This window comes from Kryptolebias marmoratus, linkage group LG4, assembly GCF_001649575.2.
Source record: "Kryptolebias marmoratus isolate JLee-2015 linkage group LG4, ASM164957v2, whole genome shotgun sequence".
Lineage (NCBI taxonomy): Eukaryota > Metazoa > Chordata > Actinopteri > Cyprinodontiformes > Rivulidae > Kryptolebias > Kryptolebias marmoratus.
In genome coordinates, this window is record NC_051433.1 from 9,107,905 (window position 1) to 9,120,505 (window position 12,601).

General features: G+C 37.4%; 1 protein-coding gene across 2 annotated transcripts in view; it reads left to right on the plus strand.

Moving 5' to 3' along the window:
* kif5ab (kinesin family member 5A, b) overlaps positions 1-12,601 on the plus strand; it is a 65,638-nt gene that overhangs the window by 30,645 nt on the left and 22,392 nt on the right. For both annotated transcript variants that reach the window (XM_017408880.2, XM_017408881.2), the window contains exons 9-14: positions 1,743-1,847; positions 2,952-3,100; positions 4,181-4,329; positions 8,151-8,377; positions 9,612-9,680; positions 10,736-10,942. In XM_017408880.2, coding sequence (XP_017264369.1) covers positions 1,743-1,847; positions 2,952-3,100; positions 4,181-4,329; positions 8,151-8,377; positions 9,612-9,680; positions 10,736-10,942 — 906 coding nt within the window. The remainder of the gene's footprint in view (positions 1-1,742; positions 1,848-2,951; positions 3,101-4,180; positions 4,330-8,150; positions 8,378-9,611; positions 9,681-10,735; positions 10,943-12,601) is intronic.

Sequence of the window (12,601 nt, forward strand, 5' to 3'; positions counted from 1 at the left end):
GGGGGTGGGGGGGGGGTGAGGATTAGTTTGTCATTTGTGTAAAATTAGGGTTTGTGTTTGCTCACTTTTACAAAATTCAGTTGGTTTTAGTAAAAATTGCAAAAACTCTAAAGCATGTTTCAGCTCGACAAATATAGTATTTGTAGCCACAAAGGATACATTTTCTTCTTCTGTCAAGGGTATTTTGAAGGGAATCGGAGCCACTTGGCCTCATCCATGAACAGAAAAGAAGTCTCACTCTGAAGTGGTTGGGGGAGATACATTAGAGACACATCAGTCACATGGTTTTGCTCCTGGATAAAGTCTTCAGTTGGAAGCAGTAATGGAAAACATGGAATAGTGCTCCCTGAGAGGAGCAGAGGGCTGTATACTCTGGACAGATGCTGACGGCTGTGTTTCGTTGCTATTAGGTGCTGATGGTGCACCTGTAAGTTGTCTTGGGGGACAATAAAGAAGTGGTTCTTTTCCAGCAACATCTTATGGCTCGGTACAAAATATTATAGCTCGGAGTAAACAGGAAAATGGTGCGCGATTTTAGGACAACTTACTTTCTGCTATAATTAAAATCCTTTTAATGTGGCTGTAATTGGATCCCATGACTATTATGCCACTGAATGGTTTGCCTTTGCTGTTAAAACTGACACTCTGGGAGAAATTTTCATCTCATGTCTTTTATACTTAACTGTTTACTCTGGAAAAAATGTCTATAAATTCATGCAATATTAAAAACAAAAAACAATGGCCTAATTTTGACTCCATTAAAATGTTTGATCTTTAATTACTTGTTTAATAATGTTTGCATATTTTCCATTAAACAGTAGTTTGCTGTATTGCGTCTAATAAATGCTTGCTTGTTTACTTCACTTCCTGCTCTTTGTAGCAGTGCATTGTAACTAAGTAGTGTGAGTTAAAGTCTGTGGTCTGACTTGGTTTCTTTTAGTCAGTGCATGTTAGTAATACCAAGGTAAAAAGAAAAATTCACTTCTTACTTATCCATCAGTCAAGCTATCAAATTTTATTAATTTAGCGTCTTCAAGCTACCAATAAATTAAAAATGAATTTCTTTTCCAATTTACCAGAACAACTAAAAAATTGCTAAATGCAACATAAAATATTTCTTATTTACATTTCTTTAAAAAAATTAGAAGGGATAGATAACATTAGCAGTAAAATATTATGCAAACAAAACAAAACCTAATGAATAATAAACATAATTAGGAGATATGTGTAAAATACTAAAACAACAAAGCGTTATATAAAAAGATGGATTTCAACGAATATATTTGGCTGCTCTCTGATCCTCTGTGCGTCTGTTTCAGTGGCTGGATGCTGAATAAAACAGCATAATTTTGTTTTCATTTATGAAACCAGGATCAGAGGATCTGAATGACCTTCATAAACTAAAATAATTTTAGAGCGGCAATTCTGGGAAAAGGCCTTGTAAAACTTTATAAACAAACAAAATAGTTAAAAAATCCTAGCAAACGCTATTACAAAAGGTGAGCACTTTTGAATGACCATCAGTACATGTTTTTATTTTCATTCTGTGGGCTCCTGATGCTGATTTATACAGAAATCCAGTCTGCTTGTTAGAAAGGCTTTCACTTGTCTCTGTTACTCAGAGAGGTAAAAGGTTTACGTCGTGTTTTTGCAAATCCTGTTGTGACGCCCTTTTCTTCAAGGCTTGGAAATTATACTTAAATAATGAAGTAAATTCTCTCATCTTTGTGTATTTGTGTCAGGTCAGTAAGACGGGTGCAGAGGGAGCGGTGCTGGATGAGGCCAAGAACATCAACAAGTCCCTGTCAGCACTGGGGAACGTCATCTCAGCTTTGGCTGAAGGAACGGTACGGTGGAAAAATGTTCTGCAGTCCTTTTAATTTGTCAGAGGCTGCCTAAGGCTTGCCTTTTTCATTATTTGTTTTAAACAAATAGCTCATGCTTGTTATCAGAACAATGCGTCCTTGCTGCAATCAATGATCTCAAAGTGTTAGAGCCACCAGAATGCAGTGTAATTTAACATCAATTACATCACTAGTGCAATAATTCTAGTCAGTTTCATAGAAAAAGCCTGAGCTCTACTTTAAATGAATGGAAAATGCTTTCATTTTGGAGAAATAGCACAAGATTTAGATCTAATAATTCAATTACTGGTAAGAGTTAAGATTATTATCTGCAAATGTCATCTTACCTCTCAGCTCTAGCTACAATAGTTCAACATAATGACTAAAAATAAGGTTAAAAGTGAACTAATTTATGACCAAATGTCTTTAATCTTGTCACTGAGACTGCAAATCCAATAGCAAAGATTAGGCAAGCCAATGAAACATTAAAGGTTCCATATTTTATTTAACACAGCTATAATCTTTAACTTATCATGCATGAGCATAAAATGGGAAAGATATGTAAAAATTGTAGCACCAGGGTGAGAAACTTGGCAGTTTTGACTCCTGGGTCGAATCAGTGACATATTAGCTGGCATTCTGCCCCATTCATCAATAATTCTCTGTGCCACGACAGCTGGCAATATGATCCGTTTGACCCACATGCTGTGGTCCTCCGAAGCCCCATCATCATAATTAGAACATTTACTGTCTCCTCTTATATAAAGCTCGGAGAACATCCTCATAAACCTAATGGAAAGGCTGACAGATTGTAAAAGCCTCACCAACCTGTTAGAAATACACTGGTATTCATTCGTTATTCACTGAGCAAGGCCACACTCTTTATAAGTACATTTCAGAGGTTAAACTAGTAATTCTGTGAATGATGTGGCAGAAATAGAGCAATCTTTTCTTTTATTCCTTTCCGCTGCTGCTAACAACACACATTTCAAAGACAGGCATGGTGGAGCAGCAATTCAGAAAGTCTTTGAGCCTTGTAATCTTCCCGTCTGTCTTTTTCTTGCTGTCTTTCTTGCAATCTTGAAATCCCTTTTCTTCTCTTTGTAGAAATCCCACGTGCCGTATCGTGACAGCAAAATGACTCGAATCCTTCAGGATTCGCTTGGCGGGAACTGTCGCACCACCATGTTCATCTGTTGCTCCCCCTCCAGCTATAACGACACGGAGACCAAATCCACGCTGATGTTTGGCCAACGGTAACACGAATCTGTGTAAAGTAGCCCTGAGCTGCTGCACACATCTCACTCAGCTGCTCGGGCTGGTTTACAATTACTCTAACGTTGCTGTCGACCCACACACAGCTGTTGGTTTCTTCTTCATCACTTCTAATTGGCAAGATTTGGTCTGCTTTCCAGCTTCCAGTACTTCTTATTCAAAGAAACCCACAGAACATTACATGCTTGTCTTGATTCTCTTGCTATGAATTTTGGACAAACATGTTAGTTTAAAGAACATCAAGTTATAGAATAAAGGGTGTGACGCATTTGAATGTGAAAAAAGTGATAAAATATATTAATACATTTTTGACATTTCAAAAAAAAAAAAGCCCAGAAGGTTTTATACTTTAAAGTCTGGATTAGAGTTAATTGTTGTATTATGTTTACAAAAAAAATAGCTTTGCTTTTTTTTTTTTTTTGCTTGTATTGTTTATGTATGTTTATAATTCAGCATATAAACGATCACAACCAATTTGTTCCACATAAACTTCTTGCGAGCTGATGTTTGATTGTTCCACTGTCCAAATAACATTTTAGCTAAAGTCTAATTTGATGAGAAATGTTCAGATAAGGTTATTTGTCTTGCTGGTATCAGGATTTTCTTGTTTAAGAACACAGTGTTCTCTCAGTGAAGTGTGAAATTAAGTAACAGACATTAAGCACTGTGGCTTCATTACAATATGTGTTTCTATTCAGCGATGCTCACAGCAGAATAAGATACTCCATCATTTTAAAATTTATATAATTTTTCTGTTTCAATGTAATTGTTTCAAGCGGTCTGTTGCACTGGGGTCCCTGTCGCCTCCTCCTCCTCCTCCTCCTCTATGTCACCAAACTCTGTTTGCAGAAACCCAATTTGCATACCAATTAATAAGATGCAGGACCATTTTCAATGAGCAACTTGAGCCTGAGCACCTAACAGTTTCTCTGTTCCTCTCACACTTTCCTTTTCCTCTCTGTTTTTCCTTCTGTACCTTTTCTCGTCACCCTCCTCCTACCTTTCCATCCCAATCTGTCACGCTCGCTCTTTCTTTTCTCCTGCTGCCCTCCTCTAATTAGAGCCAAGACCATTAGAAACACTGTAACGGTGAATCTGGAGCTCACAGCAGAGCAGTGGAAGAAGAAGTACGAGAAGGAAAAAGAGAAGAACAGGTCAATGAAGGAGACTATCCAGCGACTTGAAGCTGAACTGAACTGCTGGAGGAATGGTAATATTTGCCACCGATTTCACTGAATTACACGCAATTATCATTTCCTACCAGGAAACTGTGGAAGTGACAGCTGTGTTAAATGTCAGGTCCAGTACGGTCCAGACTGCTGTGAAACTTTGTACAAAATACAGATGAAGAAATAAGCTGTGAAATGCCACGTACACTTTAGCCACAGTAATTTGTTTTCCCAGAATGCTGGAAAGCCACGGGTCAGAGTGCAGTTTAAGCTGCAGTGCGGCATCCCTGCAGCAGATGGATGCCTTGCTTTTGGGTCAAATTGTTACATTTTATCTTTGCTTGGACTTAAACCCTTCATCAAGAGCCTTAAATGTTAACACATCATTGCCCTCAGTTCTTGATCTCCAGAGGATGGGTTAAAAAGGCAAAAGGTGGAGGCCCCCCACCCCCACCCCCACCCTCTGACTTAAAGAGATAAAAACATAAAAACTCTGTTGTTTTATTGGGATGTAACAAATATATAATACACTTTAATGTTAATCAGAATCTAAGAGGATGTCAAATAAAATTGTTTATTAAAATGCTCTCTTCACGTATACACCCCAGATTATGGTGGATAGGAACAGGTTTTGCTTTTTATTTTTTAAGTCTTCAGCAAAAACAAACAAACAAACAAAAATTGACAACAACAAAAAACTAAAAGAAAATTAGATTTTATTTTTTGGACCTATGCAGAGCTATTTCAGCTCTTGTCATATTTGTGGAAAATGAGAAAAAAGTTTCTCTGTTTTTGGATAAATTAAGCATTTAATTGCATCCTTATTATTTAAAAAGAGCAAACATAAGAATTACATTCGGTCCATTATTTATCACTTAAATGTCTTCAAACAGCCCAAACCTTTATTTCTTTAATTTGCTCAAGATACTGTAGGATTTTTATTAAAGTCAGGTCTTTATTTTCTATTTTTCTAACTTGCTGTATGTTAGTCCAACCTATAATTCATGATGTCCTAAAACCTGGTCATTTTCAATACTTGCTGAAAACTGCTTTGATTTTTATGCTTTTTTTGTAGTTTGCTGCAAATATGTTGAAAAACAAAGATTTTGAGTTAAACCATATCATATATCAGACAATTGCAAAAAAAAAGCAGTAAACACATTAACAAACTATTAGCTCAACAGTAAAACTGAGAATTGCATTTTAAACACATTTTAGTGACAATTTAAGCTAATATTATTTAGCTAGTTCTGATACTGAAATAAGGGGATAATGACAGATATGTCTACTAATCTCTGTAAAATAAAATAAAAAAGGTTTACAATGGCAGCTGAATTAACCTGTATTTTTAGTGTCATTCTGCTGCAGAATGACACTTTTTTGCAAAAAATTTGGACAGGAAAATTGCCTTTTCCTGTTTTACATTACAAAAATACTCCAGTGCTTTGTGATATTTTTGATCAAAGTTACAGAGAGCCACTTAAGACAAGCTGTAGAGCCACATGTGGCTCAACAGCGGCAGGTTGCTGACCTATGAGTAAAAAGTAAGAAAAAAAATATATAAATATTTACAATGATTTTAAAATGTACTGTTTAGTGCTTGGAGGTAAAAACTTGTGGTAAAAACAGTTCAGAAAAGACGGTCTCCACAAACTACATCTCCTCATTCCCTTTTTCTGGATAAGTATTCTAACAGAAATGAATTTTTCAGCAGCCTGCAGACATTACTTTTCATTCCACATCACTGCAGACTTAACCATATTTGATCTAATCGGAATACCTCTCAGCAGAGATATAGGAGGAAAAGGCAGTCAAACAGACTTGCTGGACTTGTGCCTAAAACACATAAACACTGCTTTCCTGCTATCCTGCTATGTCTTTTTTTTAATCAGACTTATGCGTAGGACACTTTGGATGATTGGATTTCCCATCACATTGGACTAAAAAAGTCAGTGTGGCAGAATTTATGTTTTATGAATCGTTATGTTTTATCTCAGCAACGAGGGTCCATCACATGTAAAGAAAAGTCATTACATAAAGTGGCTTTGTCACATGTCAGCTCACGTACACGTGCATCAGTGTGCACACAGGAAACAAGTGTACGAGGCACACTTCTTTACTTTTATTAATTCCCTCTCATGCACTTAGATCTGTCTTCATCTGCTGGTCCTTTCAAATGTCAGGGCTCTCAGTGGTTGTGATCAGTTGACATTCAAATCATGAATCAAATTTGCCCTTTGTTTCTCTTCAAGACAAATCCCTCAACAACTGACCTGAATGTAAATGCACTGTAAGCACATCTATATTGAGTGTCCATCAGTGGAAATCATTTCTTTTATTGCACCAGCCTATTCCTTTACTGCCTCTCTTCCTCTCTGTTGTACTCAGAATTTAGTGCTTCTAGTTTTTTGTCAGATCATTTTGATGGCACCTTGGCCACACTTTCCCTCTCACTGCTCTCTTCATTGCAGTCCATCTCAGAAAATCCCTGATGTGGATGCTGTTGACCTCCATCCTGTTTTACATTGCCAAGCTCTTTAGTCAAGACTGGCTCAAAGTAAATAACAATCGTCTCATGCAGGGATTTCTGCTATATATGCATTTTTATGGTCTTCGAGGCAGATCCTCTGCCAAAGAGCAAAAAGGAAACATATTTATTTGAATTTCTTTTTATGTAGCACGAGGAGCACTTTATAAAATAGGAAACAAGTTTAATTAATAATAAGCGAGCCAGTTCAATCTAAATCAATTCAGCTCAGTCTCATATCATTATAGTTTTATGAAGTTGATTTGTAAACCAATTTAGCTCAGCTAAAGAAGCCAACAGATTGCATCAAATCATTAATCTGAATAGCTGTAAAAAAAAGCTTCCTAAGGGCCAGCTATAAGATTTAAAAACAAAAACAGAGAGGAGCTGCTGAACTACACCGACTAAGCAGTGTGACTTCATGAAACTAGGTATAAATAGCCCTCCACTTCAAGTCCACTGAACGCTCAAAGTGACAGGAGCTAAAACAGCTTGCTTCAGACGGAGAGGGGCTGCATAAATGACGAGTATCTGAACTCTGAATCACAAAAAGCCACTCTAGAGGAGGCATAGAATAGAAATATAGAGCTGGAAAGTTGGTCCCCTTTTACTGACATAAATAACACAAACCTAGGAAGGACATTGGACTCCAGTGTAGGTTTTTATGCAGCTGCTGGTTCTGGCGTGAAATTATCCTGCAGGTCCCAATTTAGAGATAATCTTAATTGTTCCGGTGTTAATATGTCAGTATGTGACAGGATTACTTAAACTCTGAAAACGTCAGTTCCCCGTATCTTATAAAAGTCTTCATGCTCCCATTTTTCAGCATTTGTCCCTATTTTTAGAGATAAATCATAAACCTTTTTAATGCAGAATGAGTGAGGACAGCTTAAAAACATCTAATCCAGAGTCACTACCAGGCCAACCCTTATTTTCTGTAATTTTCATGCCATATTTAGTTCTTCTTTTTTTTTTTTAAATCACAACACAAGTCTTCTCAGGATGTTTTATTGAGAAACACTATGATTCTTCTATAAACAAATACATTCTGACAGCATACAGCTGAATGTTAAAAAATCAGATCAAACATTCAACTTCCAGTAATGATATAATGTTCTGCACTAATTCTGGCTGACACAATGCTGAAAAAGAGTCCCCTTCATGGCACTGAAATGTCTCAAACCTGATAATTAAATGCACTCAGGAGTAAGTAAAGGACATGTAAAGATAAGACTGTAATCTCCTTTCATGCAACAATCCTTGGTGGTGAATTTGCTTAAGTCAAGGGCAACACATTGACAAAAACTATACATATTATTTGTCTTTTCTTTTTAGGTGAGAATATTGCTGTTCTAAAGCACCTGAATGAAGAACCGGAGGATACCCCCTTCGCTTCTCCAGATTCCGAGGAGTTGCCTCTTGACTTAAGCACGCCGTGCACCCCGTGCACTCCCTGCAGCCCTTGCTCCATCGCCTCCTCCATCGTGGTGCACATCTCTGAGGAAGAGCGGCACAAGTACGAGGAGGAGATCCGCAAGCTTTACAAACAGCTGGATGATAAGGTGATGAATGCAGGACGATCCTCTGTAAATGAATGTGGAGCTGATTACACGGCAGGGCTGGGATTTCAGTTGCAGCAGTGTGCACACATGAATACAAAGAGTTTATTAAACATGCATTATTCATGGGATCATTTAGTAAGTGACTAATGTAGCAGAAGCACTCCTTAGGAAAGGATATCACAAGGGAAAGAGCTGTTTTACTTTGACATAACAACAATACATTATTTAAAACATTATCTTTGTACACAATTATTGGATTATTGGTCTCTATTGTCCTATAATTTGCCATTACAGCAGTTTTATCATTTGACTTCATTTTAAATATGCTGAAACAGCATTTATACAACAAAAGATTTTTTTGTACTGTAATAGAAAGCAGAATACCAGACATGAGTATCCATCATTAAAGAGAATTTTATTTGGTGCAGTTTTTTACATACATATGTGGAACAATACCTGTTATAATATGTCATGCTAGATGTTACACAAAGCATTTCTTATTGAACGTAGTTGCTTTTGCTTTGGTTTATGCATGATTTTTGCCAATGATGAGAGCTGATAATGTTTTTGCGTGTTTGCTTGTCTGTAGCTTTAACAAAATATTTCAAGAACTACTGGAGGGACTTTCATGAAACTCCCAGAAAGTAATTACTGGGTGTACAGCTATGACTTATCAACTTCTGTAGTCAACTCAATTCAGGATTGCTGTCACAGCCAACTACCTTTCGGACACACAGATTGGCTATAACTCAGCTAATTTTACAGATACTGAGCTAAAATTTGGTTTGGTAATAGCTGAGAGTCATCCTCAATATATGCTTCAAACTTGATCACATTTGGTGCAATCTCGAAAATATTGCTTGAGATTGCACAAAACATTTACAAGGTTTGACCAAATTGGCTGTAACTCCATCCCTTCTCAGCACAAGATGATTTTCATTAAATCTCTGCCAAGAAAAGCACAAGGCGATGCTCATTCCTTCAAGGAATGCTAGGCCTTCAGTTTTTTTAAGCATTTATCAATAATAATGAAATAAACACATTTTATTCAACTAACTTAGCTTCTCATTCTAATTTTCTTCTTGTACTGATGAATGTACAGTACATGAATGTACTGCTGTGATCAGATATCAAACTTATAAGATGTTGATGTGTGAAGTAACCTGCCTGAACCAGTGTTTCTATCCAGTATCTGAACACAAATTAACTATTCATTTTGTCTGTCCCACAAAAGGACGATGAGATCAACCACCAGAGCCAGATGGTGGAGAAGCTGAAGGAGCAGATGCTCGACCAGGAGGAGGTAAAAGATCTTGGTTTACATCCTTTCATCAGTTTGGTTAAATGGCTCACAGTGGGCTGTGGTTCCTGCAAATGTGCCAGCAGTTTAAATAGAAGTCAACTGTGAGAGGTTTACTGTCCTGCCCTTGAGATGAATGAGATGGAAAAACAACTCTTTTCAGGTGCCAAAGAAGCCTCTGAGTATATTTATTTGTCGTTGCTCTTTATGCATTTATGGTAAAAGCTTTTTAAAACTGAATATATTTCAGTCTCTGCTTCGGCACAACTTAATCAGAGAAAAATCAATGTTAAGACAGGAAAAAGAACTAAAGCTCCATGTACCTGTTATCGTTGTTTATTTACCTTTTTGGTTGTTAAGCAAACAATCAAATGTTCTCTTGTAATTTAATAAATTTTGGATTAACGAGAAATGGTTTGGACCACTTTGATAGGCAAGCAACAAATTTATTACACGCTTCTGGGAAAAACAGCCCTTTAATGGCTCAATAAAAAGGTAATAATGGAAGTATTTTAAGGGAAGTATTTATTACAGAGGCAATGCAGAATAAAACAGGTTTTGGCATGTATTAAAATTGAAAAAAAAGGAGTGTACACATGCTAAATTTGTCCATTTGTATCCCATAATGCTCCTGCTGTGGGTTGAGCTGACATTATCATAGCAACACCACAGCCTGTGTCTTGTAGCAACCATTTGTTCAAACAGAGGCTGTGAGCTGGTGTAAATATGAAGGAACCCCAGGAGGAGCTACATCTACTTTTAATGACACTCATTCAGGGAAATGACCCTCAGTGGGATACAGCAGGAGAGCAAACACAGTGGAAGCAAAATATAATCTGCTCTTTCAATATCTTTTGAATTTCTGTGGTGAATATTTTAAAATATGTTTTATTTGTTTTGTTAGCATTTGTATTGTGCTCTCTGCAGGAGGTCATTATTAAAACAGTGTCTTTTGTACACATAAAATAAGTCTTCCTTTACTATGACTCTGTTCCGTCTTTTGGCAAAATTGTTTTATACGCGGCTTACATATTTAGCTGAGCGTCTGTGTTTTTCAGCTTTTAGCATCATCCAGGGGAGACAGTGAGAGGGTGCAGTCAGAGCTCTGCAGGCTGCAGACAGAGAATGAATCTGCTAAAGCAGAGGTGAAGGAGGTGCTTCAGGCGCTGGAGGAGCTGGCTCTAAACTACGACCAGAAGAGCCTGGAGGTCGAGGAGAAAAGCATGCAGAACAAGCTCCTGGCTGAGGAACTCACAAAAAAGATGGTGAGTCAAACTTTCAAAAGGCTTGTTGTAAATGTGTCCCACAGCAAAGTATAATAAACTGTTTACTGTGGCAGATTTAGTGAGAAAGGAGGAAGATTTAAAGGAGGATTTGTAGAAAAGATATAAAATGTGTTCAATGCAAGCTTCTCGATTGAGACAAAATATCTGAATTAGTGCTGTAAGATACAGTTAGAAACATAATTTTCTGCAAAAAATATACTTTGAAGGCTGAGTGCTGAATGACTTTACTAAAATTTGGTGAAGCTGAAACTGAAAGTATAAAGGTTAAGCAGAACAGAGGCTAATATTAGCAAACCATAAGCTAAAAGCTGAAATTCGCAAAACCATAGCTAAAAGCAAACCTGTAGCTAAAGGTAAAAACTAGAAAAACTATAGCTAAAAGTATGCTGAAGTAGATTTCAAAGAGAACAACGATTTTGAAGGAATTGAAGAGATCTCAATATATTTCTATGGGGAAAATATTTGCAAATAAAGTTTAATATATGAAAAATATAAACGTTACCCATCTCCTGAGTGAGCTGAACATTTCAACATATGAATGATAAAATAGTACAAAGTGTGCAGTAGTAAGTTTGATTATATATCTGTCATACACACTATAAACAGCACTTTCTTATATTCTCACTCATACACCTATAAGCATATTGGTGGACAGTGGGGGGGGGCAGTGTCATGCCTAAAGACATATCAGCAAGCTTCAGGGACTGGGGATTGAACACCTAACCCTTTAATTGGAGGACAACCACCCTACCCAATAGGCTAAGCTCATTGTGTGAGTATTGACTCAGCATTCGCATAATTAGAGTTTCTGAGGAAACCAACCATCCATCCATCTATTTCCTTTACATGCTATATCTTGTTCAGGGTCATGGGTGCCTATCTGCAGTGGTACAAATGAGACAGACAATCGTTCCTGCTCTCACTCACAGCCACTGACAACTTTGTGAGTAACCAACTAATTTAACATGTTTTTGGATGGTGAGAAAACCCATGGCTACACAGGAAGAACATTCAAACTCCGCACAGAAAGGCTCCGGCTGGGAGTCAAATCTGCGGCCTTCTTGCTGCGAGGCGACGGTGCTAAACATCTGTTCCACTGAGCAGCCCTGGATTAACATGGAAGGAGATATAAGAGATACATTTTGACAAACTGTGCTGCCAGAAGCTATGGACAGATTTGTGTTAAATAATAAAGACTGAAAATACTCTGAAAGGTGGCAGCAATCCCAACTATCAGAAGAGGCTGTTAACAGTAACCACAGAGGATGCTCACTTGACTCTTCTTGACAACTTGTTTATAAGAGAGCAGCAGTCACAGCTGCCACAAATGAGATGAAAGTTAATAAAATCTGATGAGGTCAGTTAGTATACTTTGGAGCACATATATTAACAATGTTATGACTTTTCTCATTGCATTAAACTGCTGCAAATCTACTGTGGAGTTACATTTAAACCTCAAAGTAATCCATCCGTCCAAAAAATGATGAAAGGAGCTGAGGATAAAACTACTTACTGTACTCTTGAATTTGCTCAAACACAGCTGACCCCTCCCAATTTCTTCTCCATCATTTTACTCAGCCCCACTTCTCCTGTTTCAGTCTGTTCTGCTTGTACTTCTCACCTGACAGGATCTTTCTC